Source organism: Urocampus carinirostris, chromosome 4, assembly GCF_059441175.1.
Source record: "Urocampus carinirostris isolate Australia breed hairy pipefish chromosome 4, RoL_Ucar_1.0, whole genome shotgun sequence".
Classification (NCBI taxonomy): domain Eukaryota; kingdom Metazoa; phylum Chordata; class Actinopteri; order Syngnathiformes; family Syngnathidae; genus Urocampus; species Urocampus carinirostris.
Window position 1 is genome coordinate 29141511 of NC_142352.1, and position 17877 is coordinate 29159387.

At 39.2% G+C, this 17877-nt stretch overlaps 1 protein-coding gene across 2 annotated transcripts in view; it reads left to right on the top strand.

Annotated features, from left to right (window-relative positions):
* Nucleotides 1–17877, top strand: part of herc1 (HECT and RLD domain containing E3 ubiquitin protein ligase family member 1) — a 95181-nt gene that overhangs the window by 8383 nt on the left and 68921 nt on the right. For both annotated transcript variants that reach the window (XM_088334068.1, XM_088334069.1), the window contains exons 2-18: nt 704–1677; nt 2106–2201; nt 2417–2611; nt 3667–3978; nt 4973–5069; nt 8365–8508; nt 9875–10002; nt 11011–11155; nt 12029–12200; nt 12395–12529; nt 13129–13294; nt 13473–13598; nt 13928–14149; nt 15213–15365; nt 16741–16873; nt 17291–17482; nt 17614–17838. In XM_088334068.1, the coding sequence (XP_088190194.1) occupies nt 730–1677; nt 2106–2201; nt 2417–2611; nt 3667–3978; nt 4973–5069; nt 8365–8508; nt 9875–10002; nt 11011–11155; nt 12029–12200; nt 12395–12529; nt 13129–13294; nt 13473–13598; nt 13928–14149; nt 15213–15365; nt 16741–16873; nt 17291–17482; nt 17614–17838 (3589 nt within the window). In that variant the 5' untranslated portion in view covers nt 704–729. The remainder of the gene's footprint in view (nt 1–703; nt 1678–2105; nt 2202–2416; nt 2612–3666; nt 3979–4972; nt 5070–8364; nt 8509–9874; nt 10003–11010; nt 11156–12028; nt 12201–12394; nt 12530–13128; nt 13295–13472; nt 13599–13927; nt 14150–15212; nt 15366–16740; nt 16874–17290; nt 17483–17613; nt 17839–17877) is intronic.

The following is a 17877-nucleotide window of genomic DNA, read 5'->3' on the forward strand; positions in this document are numbered from 1 at the left end:
CGCAAACCTAATCTATAAACTGAGCACAACCAGGAAACAAAACGCATCAGTGACATTTGTCAAATAAATTAGATATGCGTGGATAGAATTTTATTTTCCAAAATTGTATTTATTTCTTTTACGTTTATCAACACAATTCACTTTAAAACACAGAACCCCTTCATATCTGCCCTATCCTAAAAAAAAAACAACCAAAACTCTTTCTCATCTTGAGGTACCTTTCGATTTGATCTCGATTGGTGGTCCAATTCCAGTTTATGAGAACTGCAAACTCAGAAAACAGCGCACAAGCTCAGGTTTAAGTCCGAATGACTACATTACTTCTTTATCCGAAACTTGAAACGTTATTTTGTTTCTTTTATTTCTATGAAAATGTTTACCTGAATTTTACCTTTAGACGTCGCGTGTAACACAGAATTGAGCTGAAACACTTTCAATTGAGCAAAAGCACCCTGGTGTCTTTCTTATTTATTTTTCAATCTGGATTCAAACTTCCGGTACACAATTTGAAATACTATTTTACAATATTGAAATACTCTTCTGAAGTACTTTACACCTAAACCCTTTAAATGAAATTTATATATTTGAATCCTAAATCTTCTCTTGTAAATTATACTCAAGGTCACCTCATACCCCACCTCAATTTTATGTTATTGGTTAACTGATTTTTACACTAACTAGCGTATTGTATTTCTTTTTGCAGGACTGATGGCGCCAGAGTGACTTGCCATGGCGTTAATGATCCCACCAGTAAAACTCAAATGGTTGGAGCACCTAAACAGCTCCTGGATTACAGAGGACAGCGAGTCTATAGCTACCCGAGAAGGTGTCTCTGTCCTGTACTCCAAGCTCTTGGCCAACAAAGAGGTTGTTCTGCTGCCCCAGCAGGTGCTATGTTTAAAAGGTCCCCAACTGCCAGACTTTGAGCGTGAGTCCTTATCCAGTGATGAACAGGAACACTACTTGGATGCTCTCCTGGGCAGCCAATTGGCTTTGGCTAAGATGGTCTGCTCAGATTCTCCGTTTGCTGCTGCACTGCGCAAACGAGTGTTGGTTCTTCAGCGTATTTTCTATGCACTTTCCAACAAGTATCATGACAAAGGAAAAGTCAAGCAGCAGCAGCACTCTCCGGAGAACAACTCAGGCTCGAGTGATCTGCACTGTGTCAGTGAGAGACCCCGCTCTAGCACTGATGCACTCATTGAGATGGGTGTTCGGACAGGCCTAAGCCTTCTCTTTGCACTGCTGCGACAGAGTTGGATGATGCCTCCTCCACCAAACCCATGCGGGGGGCTTGGTGGCAACCTGAACTTGTGTAATGATGTTATCCGGACAGCCATTGATGTAGTTAGTTCACTGCCACCCCTTTCGCTGGCCAATGAGAGTAAGATCCCACCAATGGGCCTGGACTGTCTGGCCCAGGTCACAACTTTTCTTAAGGGAGTTACTATGCCAAACTCAGGGGCTGATATTTTAGGTCAACGTCTTGCCTCGGAGTTGCTACTTGGACTTGCATCCCAGAGGGGCTCTCTTCGCTATTTGCTTGAATGGATTGAGATGGGACTGGCAGCATCAGCTGTAGTTAGTTCAATGGAAGACAAAGTCGTACAGTCTCAAGAAGGTCTCATTGGCTATGATTGTTTCATGAACATCCTCATGCAGATGAGACGCTCATTGGTGAGTATGTTATTAAGTAGTTTTATTAGTAGTTTAGTAGTATTATTTTGATTTTGGTCTGCGCACACAAATTTGTGGTAATAGACTTGTTCTAAATCCTAGTTCTAAATATTTTGTGATTCATTCGCTAACTGTAAAGAATAACCTAAAATCTTTAATATAGTCCACAAAAAACAAATTTCAGTATGCCAATACAACAACCTTCCGTAATCTTGCTGAACTACTTCCTCGAAGAGTCCTGGGCTGCAAGGGGGTTTCATTTCTCTTAACTGTAGCTATTTATTTTGGGGAAAATCACAAATCCATATTCTAAGGTACGGTGTTTGTATACAACTCACAATTCCGATTTCCTTGGATTTAAACTGGAAAATGATATTTCGGTTTTGTGAGCATTCTAAGAATCGTTCAAAACCAAACTCTCATTTCAGGGCTCCTCAGCGGACCGCAGTCAATGGAGGGAACCCACACGAAACCCTGATGGGCTATGTTCATTGTACGAGGCAGCACTTTGTCTTTTCGAAGAAGTAAGATGATAAGTTGTTTTACACTAGTTTATACATGCTATGTACTGGATGCACTGAATATGTACACTAGATGTTTCTATGTGTACATCCCTGGCATGAGCTGACATTTTTTACTGTTAGACAATCAAGAAGTAAAGGGGCTTTATAAAGCTACAATAGCAATGTAAATCTATACACGGGAAATTCCCATAACCGTAATTTTTTTATTCTTTTAGGTATGTCGAATGGCATCCGACTACTCCCGCACATGTGTTAGTCCCGACAGCATCCAAACAGGTGAAGCACCTGTGGTCTCAGAAACCTGTGAGGTGTACGTGTGGGGAAGTAACAGCAGCCATCAACTGGTGGAGGGTACGCAGGAGAAAATCCTGCAACCAAAGTTGGCCCCCAGTTTTGCTGATGCACAGACGGTAAGACAAAACTGCTCATTAACTGAAAAAAAGGTATCTTGACATTTGTTGTTTTATCCCATTGGTTATCATGTGTCTATGTGGTTCATTCCAAAAAGCTGTTCCATCTTTAGTAGGGCTACCTTCCCAAAACGCGGTCACTTTTTTAAAAAGTGTTCTGTTACATGAAATTACTGAAGGCTGTGCTTAGGACTGCACAATTAACCGAAATCTAATCCATACTGCGATGTGACGTAGTGCGATTGTGTAATCGCAAGACACAGCGTTTTTTTTCAAGGATTTATAGTTCCATGTTTGTGAGAATGTTAGCTAACCAGAACAGTCACAGTTTGGGTTTGGCACTTGCCAATAAGTAGCCAAATTTTAACAACACAAGACAAAAAAGGCAAGGCAAAGTTTACAAAAATGGCTACCAAAACAAACAATGGCGCGACAGTTGGTAGCCTTTGTGGCTCATTACATTGAAAATAAATTCATCAATTAAATCGGACTCTGAGGAAAGTCCGAAGAGCACAAAGAAATGTTGATTACCAGCGGGTATTCAGTGTTTTGTTATTGAGCAGGGGAATCAACTGAAGCGATGTAAGGAAAGAAAGCAATTGCAAGGCTGCAGGTCTGGCCTAGTGCGCTACGGCTAGGCTAACAACTCTCTTAAGACACCCCTGTGGGGGTGGTATTTCACCAACGCCAGATCCATTACCCATGAAACAAATGACCCGGAGCTACAACTCGTGGGAACCCGCTACATTTGTGACCTTTTTATTTTAATCATCATGGAGACCTTGCTGGAGTCGTGGATACCTGATGCTAGTGTGCAGCTTGCCTGCCGGTCTCTAAATTACTTCCAAAATTATTTGAATGTCAATTGGATTAAAAAACAATGTTATTCCGCAAAAAATGTATGTCTCTTTTTCCATGAAGGCAACGACAAATTTATATAACCAGATTTAGACAAAAATGTAATATTTCTCTTGAATAAACCAACATCTTAGATAATGGGCAAACAATCCCAATACTTGATGAATTTATTCATTGAATTTGTCTTTGTTCAACAGATTGAAGCAGGCCAATACTGCACGTTTGTAATCTCTTCTGATGGTTCTGTGCGGGCTTGTGGTAAGGGAAGCTATGGGCGCCTAGGACTTGGGGACTCCAACAACCAGTCCACACTGAAGAAGCTGACCTTTGAACCCCAGCGTTCCATAAAGAAAGTGTCATCATCTAAAGGATCGGACGGCCACACACTTGCCTTCACTACAGAGGGTGAAGTGTTCAGCTGGGGTGATGGTGATTATGGCAAACTGGGTCACGGGAACAGTTCAACTCAGAAGTACCCCAAACTTATCCAAGGGCCGCTACAGGGCAAGGTAATGCTTCAAACAGTTTACTTCAGTTTTATTGAAAACTCTTAGGACTGCAAATTCCGAATAGATAAAATTGATTAAAATTGATAATTGAAAGCATTGGCAAGAAATCAACTCGTTGTGTCGCGCCATTTATGCAGCAATCAACACATTACATCAATGGAAATAAGAGTGCATTGAATATCCGCTTAATCCGGCTACCAAAGGATGTTGGTCCAGCAGATCTGAGACCATATTTAGATGCACGAGGTCATCTTAATCAAAATTTATTCATATAACCATTTTTTGAAACTGAAATGCAACTCAAAGTGCTGTATACATTCAATGTACAATAAGATGACATAAAAGTTGCCTGCAAAGCCAGGACTGAAGCAAATAGCTTTGAAGACAGGCAATTTTGGTATACACGCAATTAATTCTTGGTTAAATTTTAATGTCCAAAACTCTCTCATCTGTTCAAACTCCAACATGTTGGAACATGTCATGCCTAAATGTAAATGTACATTTTAACTGTGATTATATCATTTTTGTATTCATTTTCAACATAATGTAAATCCAACTTCACCACACCCACTATTTGACGTACCACTCCTGATAATTAACAAGGGTTTGATAATGCCTCTAAGAGGTCACCACTTCAAATCCCACATATAGCTGTAAATTACAAATATTTCCATGGACATTCTAATTACTCATGCATGAACTCTTGCATAAAGCTATGCGATGTTAATGAAATTGTTGCACTTAGCCTGTGACAAATTCCCATCATGTCTTTATTTTGTCAAGTCAAAGATTCTTGCGCTAGATTAATGTGATATGTGCCATAATGGAACAATATACTGTTTAATTCAGGATTAAATTTTGCCGGTTTTCGCCTGAATCGATTTTCATTTCAATATATTCCAATAAATAAAAAAAATAGAAATAAACCCGTGTAAATTCACCAACATACATAAGTAGATGTATTTATGTTAAGCTTTGCTCTTTGTTACAACAGGTGGTGGTATGTGTATCTGCTGGCTACCGACATAGTGCTGCAGTATGTGAGGATGGAGAACTTTATACATGGGGCGAAGGGGATTTTGGACGATTGGGTAAGCCATTTATTTGAAATTCACACTCCGATAATGGCCAAGCTTGCCCTCACATGTCGAGTTGTTTAGTTGTTGTAAAACACAAGTTGCTTGTTTTTGTAGAGCCAAGCTTGACCATGGGTGAGGAAACTGTTGTCGAAAACCCAGTACTTGCCTCTCAATGTGGCTTGGATCAAGGGTGGCCAACCCGGTCTTAGAGAGCAGCATGTCCTGCATGCTTTGGAGTTTTCTCTGCTCCAAAACATGTGATGCAAATTTTCAGCTTGTTAGCAAGGACATGCGGCTCTCGAGGACCAGGTTGGCCACCCCTGGGCTAGATGAGCAAAAATGACCGAAAGCCAGACTGTGATGACAAATCAGGTCCAAAATGGCTCTTCCGGTTGTTTTTGTTGCTTTAATCCAGGGGTTGGGAACCTATGGCTCGCGAGCCATATATGGCTCTTTCTATGAGTATCTGTGGCTCAGAGACAAATTTGATTGCATGCAAAATTTCTCCATCTTGTTCAAAACTTGAGTAGTCTATCCTATTCAGGTACACGCAAAGCCTAACCAGAGCTAAACAACAAAGAAATACTTCGCAGTATATATAGGGCACGTTTTTCACTACAATTTACAGTCAAGGTGTCACACAAAAATAGGGGGAAAAAAAAACTAGTTTTGGCTGTACAACGCTAAAGAATCCTTTATATAAAAGTTCACTATATAATCTGTGTTCAGTGTTCAGATACCTTATGATGAATCCACAGAACTGTAAATACGCCAAAACACCGGAAGAGAACTTAGTCATTTGATTGGGTGAGTGGGAGGGATGGGTGGAGCTATGCAAAATGTGCAAGCACTCCCTCCCATCTCTCGCCCTACGCCGTCTGCGCCAAAAGTAAACTCATCAGGCTCCCTATTTGCAGAATGTTGTGACGTTTTTACACAATAACTGCTTGCATCTGGTTTTGAAACCAATATGTATGAAAAAAAGGGTCAAAAGGAGTTTAACCGATCTTGAGTAATTGCAAGAAAGAGACAAGTTTAAAGTGGTATGTTTGTTGATTTAGGGACAGGGGCTCTGGCATTATTTTCTTTTCATAATTTTTATCAAATCATCAAAAATAAATGTGCTGAAGACTAAGCTTTTGTCTGGGGCGCGGGTTTAGCAATTTAGTAATTTGTCTCATAATATATGGTGTAGCTTATTTAATTTAATCTATACATTACTAGTTATTGTGTAACATGCTCTGAATGACTTAAAAAGGAGGAAAATAAAGGGAAAAAAAGACAAAAATGAGAAAAAAATATAAACAAAAATAAATACAATAACAATTGGATAAAACCAGATGAAGAAAAAAAACATACTTTACATTTTTATACAAACACTTTAACACTGAAAAACACATATAGATAAAATATATATTAAAAAAAAGATAAAATCAAAACAATTTTAAGCTTTTTTATGCTCAACAAATTTATAGTCAACAACACAGAATCCCAGAAAAAAGCGTATTGACCAATTACAAGAGAAAAAAGGCATCTCGAATAACCAGCTTTTGATTCATAGGCTCCCTTTGCTCACTTCTAACGACACCACGTATGTTCTTTCAAAACTCAGCTCTCATTCGCCTTTACTTTGGGTGCATTAGTAAATACCCTGTTCTCAATCGCTATCTAACTATATGATCGTCGCTATTTTGAATGGTAGATAGAGAAATAGATAGATAGATAGATAGATACTTTATTCATCCCCGTAAGAAAATTCACACTTCCAGCAGTCTACCCTGTTGTTTATTAACAGATGAACATGATGCCCTAGGGGTGCTTGTAGCGAAGTGGATGACGTCACGCCAGTCCAAAAATTCGACATCCCTGCGGCAGATGGAAAACTTTTCTTTGTGAAAATCCAGGGATACACCACCTCGTGTTAGCAAGTCAGCCTCCTCTCCGATTCTCCCCGGCTTTCGTGTCTCTGTTTAGCGGCGTTGAAGCCGGATTGCTCCGGGTAGCTCCGGGTGGCTACACGTTAGCGTCCGGAATGCTAAACGTGAGCCACGTTTCCGCAAAACACAGCAACTGCGCGCCCTGTGCGCTTCGATGTTTTCCACCAGCACTCGATGATCTTATTTGGTCGTGAGTTCGCATTTACCATGATTACGGATGGTACCGAAGACTTATAACGCCGCTAGCCGCTTCGCTATCTCCGGCTTTTCCTCCACGATAGGCCCCTTCATCACGCCGGCACGAGAAATCTTCAGGGCAAGGAGTTGAAAATCCTTGAATACACGCATTTCTTGTGCGTTAAAACCCATGTCCATAGGATAGAAGTAATCCATAGTGTAGTTGTCAAAACGGGAAGAAAAAACACCGAAGATAGGAGCAGACAATAAAACAACAGGGCAGCTGCTGGAAAAGGCAGCCGCTCGTGGCAGCGCCGCTTTGATCATGATCCGAAAAGATGTGACTAGTAAACAATTTGGAGAGCGGAAAACAAGGGGGACACAGTTTTATGTAATGCACTGCTTTTGACCGTCAGTAACATTAGCGATTCTGTAACAGCGGGAAAAGTAATCAGTTGATTACCCTGTTACCGAAAAAATAACCTTGTTATTTATAATGATGTTATTCCTAACAGGTTTTAGAAGGGTGTTATGCATTTTCACATTGTTTTACATTCTGAAACGTATTGCTGTTATTCCAAAACACCCAAATTATTTTGTTTAGATTAAATTAACTCATGCTATTAATTATTATTTCATGGTCAATTCAGTTTTCATTTTCTTTCGATACTCTATAATCTTGAAGTGAACCAAGGAATGTGGGGTTCAGTGTTTGAATTGTAAACGCATTGGAACAGCTCAATATACAGTGGCTAACGAAAAAATTGCGCTTAAAAAAACCATCTCCACTGTCAAACATAGTGGTGGTAGCATTTTGCTCTGGGGTTGCTTTTCATTAGCACGGAGTGGGAAGATTGTTAGAGTTGTTAGGAAGATGGATAGAGCAAAACACAGGGCGATTCTGGCAGAAATACTGTTGGAGTCTGCAAGATACCTGAGAATTGGGCGCAGGTTCACCTTCCAACAGGACGACAAAAAAAAAGCATTCCTATAGAGCATTTGGGGAATGACCTGAAAAATGCTGTGCACAAACGATCACCATATTTTATATAGTGCTTTGTCGAAAAGGTTTTAAGGAGACCAATCCTTTTGCAAGGCACCGTATATTTATTTTTGCCCGCCATTATTGGAAGTGGAAGAAAATGGCACTATGTTTGCAATGAAGTCTGTCATGCTGTGTTTTCCAAATACAGGTCATGGTGACAGCAACAGTCGAAACATTCCCACCTTGGTCAAAGACATCAGCAATGTGGGAGAAGTCTCCTGTGGTAGCTCTCATACAATTGCACTGTCAAAGGATGGCCGCACTGTTTGGTCTTTTGGAGGAGGAGACAATGGTGTGCAGACATGAATATAATTTTTTCCTAACTAGTTTGAGATAAGTCACATATTTATCACGTCCGAAAGAAAACACTAGAATAATTGTTGATCTCAAAAATAAAATTATTAAGACCAGAAATGTCATATTTGCTATTCATGCCAAGTAGGCTATCACATTATTGTAATTACCGTATTTTCTGCACTATAAGGCGCACCTAAAAGTCTTAATTTTTTTCAAAAGCTGACCATGCGCCTTATAATACAGTGCGCCTTATATATGGCTCAATGGTGTGTCGCAAAGTCTTGCAACTAATGCAACAGCCGCCGACTAGATTTTCCCCCGAACGTGAAGTAGTCCGCGGTGTATGATGGGATTTATATTCCGACGTTTCATTGGCTAACCAATGTGTCGATCATCATTTGAATCGATCACTATTGGCTAAAGTTATTCGGAGGTAAAGGTGGCGGATCATTTTTATCATTTACAGGCTTGTATAGGCTAAAGGGGCAAAACAAACCCCGCAATTGGCCGAAAAAGATGTGTCAATCATCAGTTGAAACGATCACTATTGGCTAAAGTTATTCGGAGGTAAAGGGGGCGGATCCTTTTCATCATTTACGGGCTTACATAGGCTAAAGGGACAAAACAAAGCCTGCAATTGGCCGAAAAAGATGAATGTGATTAGCAAGTTTGGTTGGTTGTCTACGGCATAGAGAAAGCATGTTTTATTATTCTGTATTTGTAAATATTTTATTCTCCTGGATTTACTACACTCACGGATATAAGAGGACCATGGTTGCACATTATTATTGAACACAACGACTTCGGTGAGCTACTCCGGCTATATATTTTCCCAGTATCTTGTTTCAGAGTGATATCGATGTTTCTGTGATGTGTCTTTTTTAAATTAAACTCAATTCCAAGTGTTTATTCTCATATGCACAGTAAAGTTGCGAGCGAAAAACAAAATAGAAATTAAGGAATGGTTGGCATTTCTTGAATCCTAAGACTTTAACCTTCCAAATGATATTTGGAGTGACACCGTACGGACACCGCATCCGCATGTGTCTACGACACGTATTTGCTTCTTTGCAAGCTTTCGGAATGTTAAGGGGGTAATACGTTTGACTGAACTATCTGACTGTTTTGTCGACGTTCCCATTGTAGCGCCTTATAATCCGGTGCGCCTTATGTATGGAAGATATAGGACCAAAAACTATTTTTTGGGGTGCGCCCTATAACCCGGTACGCCCTATAGTGCGGAAAATACGGTATTCTATTTCCTTAGATTTTTTTCTTATTAGCCTTTAGAATTCCATTTCTATTCCGCTTAAGAATGCATTTTCTTAAAGTGCGTTAAAAACTAAATTGTCGTTTGGCAGGAAAACTCGGCCATGGTGATACTAACCGAGTCTACAAACCAAAAGTTGTAGAATCCCTGCAAGGAATGTTCATCAGAAAAGTGTGTGCTGGAAGCCAGTCGTCTCTTGCCTTAACGTCAACTGGACAGGTAATGTGGACGAATGGTAGTGTACTATTTTCCCTGATCAACCAGCCTACCATTAAAATCTTGTTTTCCCCTTATTTGTGAACATCAGCATCCAATCTTAGAATTGTTTACGAGGTATGTTTTCAGTTGTTTGAAAATTATTAATAAGCCCTTTTTAAAACGCACTTGGCGAAAATTTGTAAAGGTTTGAAACCATTTAAGATGGGCTCAATGTAAATGTGTAAATTAACTAATTCGGCCATAATTGTTCATGACATACACTGCCTTTTTAAAGCATTTTCCCTCTTACTTTTCCGAGAATTATTAAGTTTTCATCAACCAAATGTATCAAACAACCATAAGCTCCAGACACTCAAAGATATAATTTGTTAAGATAAAACTTAAAATTCAAAAGTCAAAACTTACTTGACACTGATTTTTTTACTTTGCCGGCTACAATATTGACTTGATTTGCAATGACATTTCACAACCAATATAGGACTTGTCTCTGGAAATAAACTACTGTAATTGTAATTATAATTCAAATGAAAAAAGGTAACTAACTTCAGAATAGAAAGGGTTACAAAACCCTAATTTAAAGACTCCACCAAAGCCTTCGGTGAGCCATTTTCCACAAAACACACTATACAAGTGTCAAATCTGGTAGCATTATGGTTTGGAACAATTGTTAGGCTCTAGAAGAGGTAATATAATTGGGAGAACCCAAATTTAAACTATTTTCTAGAAAATTGTTTCATGCTCTTTGTCCTTCTGAGGTTGGCCTTACCAGTCGTTGTTTTTTAAGTCAGTTGGTAAAATTACCACAGCACTTTTATTTGCATAAGTTGGATAATGTTGAATACTGAAGTAGGAGGCTATAGAAATAAATAAGACGCTTCTCGGTGTTTCCTTGCGATTGTTTGAATACCAGTTTATGGCACTCCCTACCCACTGGCTAAACTCTGCTTGCACCCCTTAGGTTGGACGATAAATGAATGTTTCAACAAGACTGACTGACTGCAATTTTAGGTGTATGCATGGGGCTGCGGCGCTTGCCTTGGTTGCGGCTCTTCCGAAGCAACAGCGCTCAGACCAAAACTTATCGAGGAGCTGGCTACAACCAGGGTGGTGGACATCTCCATTGGGGACAGCCACTGTCTGGCCTTGTCGCATGGTAAGGTTATTTTGTAGTTCTCTTTGACTGTTAACTTCTGCATTTTTAAAGTGCCTGCCCCAAACAACAGCCACAGACCCAAAAAAAAAGGAAAAAAATTGTGATAAACTTTTTATGTCTGTAAATCAAACATTTCTAGGGATGTCCAAATCAACTTTTTGGCATCAGAGTCTTTGATTTTGAGTATCTCCTGAAGACTACCAATCCGATAGTTTGGCAAGGAGAAAAAAAATTAAATCTATGAGCTTGTGAACTGATATCTGTAGGATCCTGCCTACTTATCACTCAAATATTTGCGCTTATTAAACACCAATTTCAAGTTCTGTTAATAGGAGTCGCTACTTGGCGGCAGTAGCTTAGGAGGTAGAGCGCTCGTCAAGAGATCGCAGTTCAAATCCCAGCTCCTCCGTGTTACATGTCAAAGTGTCCTTGGGTAAGACACTGAACCCCTAATGCCCCCAATAAGCAGGTTGGCGCCTTGCATGGCTGCACGGCCGCTATTGGTTCGTGAGTGTGGGTGAATGGGTAAATGTGAAGCACATTGTAAAGCAATTTGGGAAGTCTTCATTTACTTGAAAAGCGCTATATAAATGCAGATCATTTCATTTCATTTTACTTGTTGCTATCTGTGTCTGTTACTTTACTGAAACAAGGCAGGTAGACGCTTATTTTAGGTGGCCCTTTAAGGATGAACTATTAAAAATTAGGCAAGCATGATTTATTTTGGAGTAACCTTACATTTAGCTGGTCTTTATCAGTGCAGAAAAAGGAAGGTGTGTTTGTTTGTTTGTCCATCTGTGTCACATGATCAGGCCCAGTTTCCAATCACTATACCCCGGGGAACCTCGAGTTAATTTCTTCTCATCCTTACAGACAATGAAGTATATGCATGGGGAAACAACTCAATGGGCCAGTGTGGGCAAGGAAACTCCACTGGACCGATCACTAAGCCAAAAAAGATTGTAGGTTGTGATGGGGTGACGGTTCAGCAGATTTCAGCAGGGACTTCCCATAGTTTGGCCTGGACAGCTCTTCCCAGAGACAGGTGAGCTATTCAGCTAATCATTTAGTTTGGGGTTTCCACACCACACTACCTAAGGTCTTTGTTAAATGAGAGAAATTAAGAAAGGTGCTGTTGACTTAAGCCTGTTACTTGCTAATGTGAGGTTTATCAGTTTTGGATTTAACATGTATGTGTGGATTTTCTTCACCTGGCAAGAACGTTTTTCTTCACTTTAGGCAAGTAGTTGCCTGGCACAGACCGTACTGTGTGGATCTCGAGGAAAGCACCTTTTCCCATCTACGCTCCTTCCTCGACAATTATTGTGATGGTATCAACAGTGAAGTTCCTCCTCTCCCCTTTCCTTCTTCCAGGTAAATATGGTTCACCTCTCAACGCTTTGAAAAGAAAAAAAACACAACCTTATCGGTGCTACAGTAGACTTTGTTTCTGACTGAGGTTTCTTCCTGTATTGAAAATGCAGCATGGATGCTGCGGGTTTTATTTTTGTTGTACATATTCATTTGGGTTCAAAAATATTTGGAAACCCAGCGTTTAGTGTTGTCAATGGGTTCCAAATTTCAGGAAATAGTTAGCTCAAAAGGATTTGCAAGAAAATTTTGACAACAAACCTTTTTGTTTAGAATTTAGTTGTCCAATTACTTCTGAGGACCTAAAACGTGGTGTTTAAAACAAAAAAAACGGGATACAATTCTTTCACTTTTAGTCAGATGTTGCTGTTGTTCAACCATTTGAATTAAACATTACTGTTTGCACTTCAATTCTGGTCAAGATATTTCACTTCAAGTCATGTGGTTGGATGTAGAGCCTAACTTGTGATAATGGTGTGTCTGTCCAAATATTTTTGGGCCTAACTGTACTTAGTGTCTTGAGATTTTTAGTTTAAAAATGCAACCAAAATGAAAAGTGCCAAGAACAAAAATATATAGAATTTGATTCAATATATTTTCAGGGAGCATCATAGCTTTCTTAAGCTGTGCCTCCGGCTTTTATCCAACCATCTGGCGCTAGCACTTGCTGGGGGAGTCGCTACAAGCATTTTGGGCCGACAAGCCAGGCCACTGAGGAATCTGCTCTTCAGACTGATGGACTCCTCTGTGCCCGATGAGATTCAAGAGGTAATGCAATGTCAAACGTAAGGTTTGGTACGTAGTAGAGGCCAAACTTTAATTCACATATTGTATTGCACTTTGAAAATGTGATACTGGCTAATTCCACAAGTCAACAATTCAAATTGTAAATGCTTCAATCTTCTTTCTATTATCACACCAGTTAAATAGTTTGTTTCCATATCAGGCAGTGATTGAGACACTTTCCGTGGGCGCAACCATGCTGCTGCCACCACTGAGAGAAAGGATGGAACTGCTTCACTCTTTGCTGCCTCAGGGTCCTGACAGATGGGAGAGTCTTTCTAAAGGACAGGTATCCGTTGCTGTCATGCACAGATGGCGAAAAAGGAGTTAGTGAGGTTTTAAGCGTAGAATTAAACTGGATGCTGAGTCATTTTTGACTCTTACGGTCTGTTTAAACTTACGGGGAAAAACATTTAAATTATTATAATTATATGGAAGACACAGGCAAAAGACAGTAAATTCAAGAAATCTAAATTATTGCAGTACAATTTTTTTTGTTATGTTTCTGCAAGGATTGTAGTCCATCCATCCATTCATTTTCTGCGCAACAATATCCTCACTAGTGTAGGTCGGAGGATTATAGTCATACGTCTAAATTAAAATGTTTTATTCCCATAGAGAATGCAGCTTGACATCATCCTTACCAGTCTCCAGGACCATACACATGTAGCCTCACTACTTGGCTACAGTTCTCCAACTGATGTTCCTGAAGCACTAAGCTCTGGCCTAGTATTTACAGCGTCCGCAGATCCAAACCACAGTACCAAAGCAGGCCACCCTGATACCCATCTAGCAGAGATACTCATGAAGACACTTCTGAGGAATCTTGGTTTTTATACTGTGAGTACTGGAGTTGTTTTCGCTTGCACAATCAGATTAAATGCACAGTAGTTTACATTACATGTAAAGAGTAATACACTGAAGGTTTTGTCAAAAGTAAAGTCAAACATCTATTCAATCTCATGAATTTGTGTGTGTATACCTCACAATTTGATTGCAATTTGGAGACTAAGTTTATGTAATGATTGTCTTTTAACTTATAAATACTTTCCCCTCTTTGGGGTTCACACATGTGTAGTTTTTAGTAATTTTCATCTGTATCAAGACAAGAATTTGACCCATTTCTAATCATAGTTTATGCGAACTGCAAACTCACAAAATAGCACAAAAACATTTAATTTAATAAAAAAAAACACTTCTGTACCCTTAATCTTGAAATAATCTTTTTGTTGTTTTTATTTGTATTTATCCATGAAAATGTTGCCTTGTGTTTGTGAAATTTACCTTAAGATGTTGTCTGCATCATCTCCTGAAGGAACACCCAGGTGTTACTAAATTCCAGAGTGCTTGAAATCCTAGTAAATGTTTGAATTGAATGTGATGTTTGCAATGATTGAAAAGTGTTTGAATTTTGGGTGAAGTGCTTGTAAATGCTTGAAATAGTTGCCATGTTTCTCAACAAGTCTGCTAAGAAATGACACCTACACTGCTCTTTGGTGGCTTGGCTTTGCCATTGCAGTTGACATTAGTTTGTATGGCATTGTCCTTTGAAGCATCCACAAGCTCAAGAGCATCCTACTCTTAAACAGGGGACTATGAAATACTGTAGTGTTTTTCTACTCGGATTACCCAGTATTAGTAGCATATATCTATATTTCTATATAATATACATATATATATATATATATATATATATACACATACATACATACATACATTTTTAAACATTTTTTTTATAATCCAAATTTGAATGTTCATGAATTTATTCCCATTTTTTTAATGTTAGAATTGTGATGCATCTAACAATTGGAAATCTCCTGTGTGTGTGGTATTTGACAAATGAATATTTCTGGGTACCTTTTCTCTCTAAAAGCTCTTTTTGTGGCAACACTTTTTCATTCAGGATCAAGCATTTGGTGAGCTAGAGAAAAACAGTGACAAGTTGCAGCAAGGCATGTCCTCCTCTGACAGCAGCCAACCAGCTCACCTACATCAACTCCTTTGCTCTTTGCAGAAGCAGCTCTTAGCTTACTGCCACGTCAACCATCTGACTGAGGTATTAATATTCAACAGTCTTTGTGGATTCCTTATGAATCTTTCCAAGCAGGTCTTGAGTTTTGATTAACACCTTCTAAAGTGACATAAAAGTATAATCAGTAAAAAAAGTACAATTCTCACATTTAGAATACAAAAATGGGGTTATTATTGGGAGGCGTTTGGAACCTAATTCATGAACATCTGTACTGAAGAGGATGTCATATCGTCACATCTAGCGAACTGTTAGCATGGCTGAACATTTAGTAATACCACAAAGGTCTAGTTCGAGGTTCAAGTAGGACTTGATTGAATTCCAATATAAAGTAATTGCTGTTATTTAATAACTATTATCAGTCTCCTGAAACACTGCCTCGCCTCCACTGTGCCTTTATTGGCCTTTTGACGACGTACAGGTTGCCTACATTCTTACTGACATTTCGAACTGCAGTAGAATTGCAAGCATTTTGAAATGACCCAAAAAATTGAGTTGAGCCGTTATGACTGATAATAAAAAATCTTAAACCTTAGACCATGGCTTTTTTCTTGACTGAGCTTTCTTTGATTTTGACAGGAAAAAAAAATTATATCCAACTTTCCTACTCCGTACTTGACTTTTTCACTATGAACATGATAACTGTGGCTTTCAACTACTTACCCACTTTGCAACTAGCTCTGGTAGATTGTATACATCTCACCTTGCAGCATAGCAATGTGATAGATTTCTACAAATAACTGACTGCTGACATAGGGGTCAACCCCAGTCATGAACAATGCATTTCTAGCGTTTTGGCAAGACACTTAATTCTATAGCAGTATCAAACCCAGAAAAAAATGAGTTGGAAGCTTGTTCAATATCTTCCAGTTTTAAAAATGAGAAACGTTTATCGGTGATTTCATGCACAACTTTGCCATCAGTAGAAAAAAATTAACTACTTCATTAATGGCTATCCACCAAGAGACAGAGAAAATGTCGAGTACTGCAATGTTTAAATGGTCTGGTTGACTACAATAGCACGTTTATCACTTGCAACTGTTTGCAGCTGTATGTTTGAAATTATTTTTTTATCTCTCTGTTAAGCCAGGATTGAAAAAAAATTCCAGGTCCTCATAGACTTTAAATGTCTTACTTTTTAACATACTTCTTACTGTCCTGGTATGCCTTCAAAACAGAAATTGATTCATTCCTATAGGAAATGCGTGAGCAAACTTATTTAGATGTCATCCGTTATGGTTACCTTCACTATTTTGATATTTGCTGCAGCTACTATAGATTTGTTTTTCTCTTCAAATGTTTTAACTGTACACAAATTGTGGCCCTGAACGCATTCATTTAGTGCTTATGACAAGCTTTTACTATAATTATACCAGTAACGCTGTATGCATTTCCCCCCCAGAACTCCAGCAGTGTTGCTTTGCTCCATAAGCATTTGCAACTCCTTCTACCTCACGCCACAGATATATTCTCTCGTTCAGCCACTTTGATAAAAGAGAGTTCTTGGAATGGGAACGTACGTGAGAAGCTACAAGGTGTGAACAATTAAGCAATCACTTTAACAAGGTTAAAGTACATTGGTATTGCTTTCTCTTAGCTAATTCTTAGCAAGATTTTTGTGTGTCACATTCATCATGAAAGGCTTTATTTGCCTCTAGTATTTTTTAAGTTTCTCTTTTTTTATCAGTCAGATGTTATGTTTGTCTAAATTTAAAGAATATGCTGTGTTCATTGTTTATGAATCAGAATGATTTTGTAAAACCCAATTCAATTTGTTGTATTAGTCACTATCTCTGATGTTTCACAGCCTGGATTATCTTGAGATTTGTCCATCACACCAGCTTTTACTTTTACACACTATCTTTTATTTATCACAAGGATTTTAATTGAAACAGCCCTCCAGAAGAGTTCTTTTGGTGTTTATAATTTCAATGCATCTCTGTAATTTCCAGATGTGATCTTCGTGTCAGCCGCAGGCAGTATGCTTTGTCAGATCGCCAACTCATTGCTGCTCCTCCCAGTTTCTGTGGCGAGGCCTTTGCTTGGCTACCTCCTTGATCTGTTCCCGCCACTGGACCGGCTAAACAGGCTGTTGCCTGCTGCCTCCCCCTTGGAGGAACAGGAGCTGCAATGGCCTCTTCATGGTATGTAAATGTAACCAGATCATCATTTCATATGATTTAACTTGGATTCTTAAGGGATATACTGACTTAAAAGTATATTTTGTCCAACTATTTAACACTTGATTTCAATATATTTGCTTTCCATTTCTAAGGTATGTCAGACTTCGCAGAGCCAGGTTCAGGAATGTCTCTTCCCCCGCCAGCGTTGTCCTGGGTGTGGCTTGTTGACCTGGAGAGGACAGTAGCCCTGCTGGTAGGTCGTTGTCTTGGTGGGATGCTGCAGGGCGCTCCTGCCTCTCTGGAGGAGCAGGATACAAGTTACTGGCTCAGAACCCCACTTTTCAGCAATGGCTTGGAGATGGACATCCCTCAGCTGGGTAAATTGATGTCAATTATACTTTTGCACAGTAGTCTTG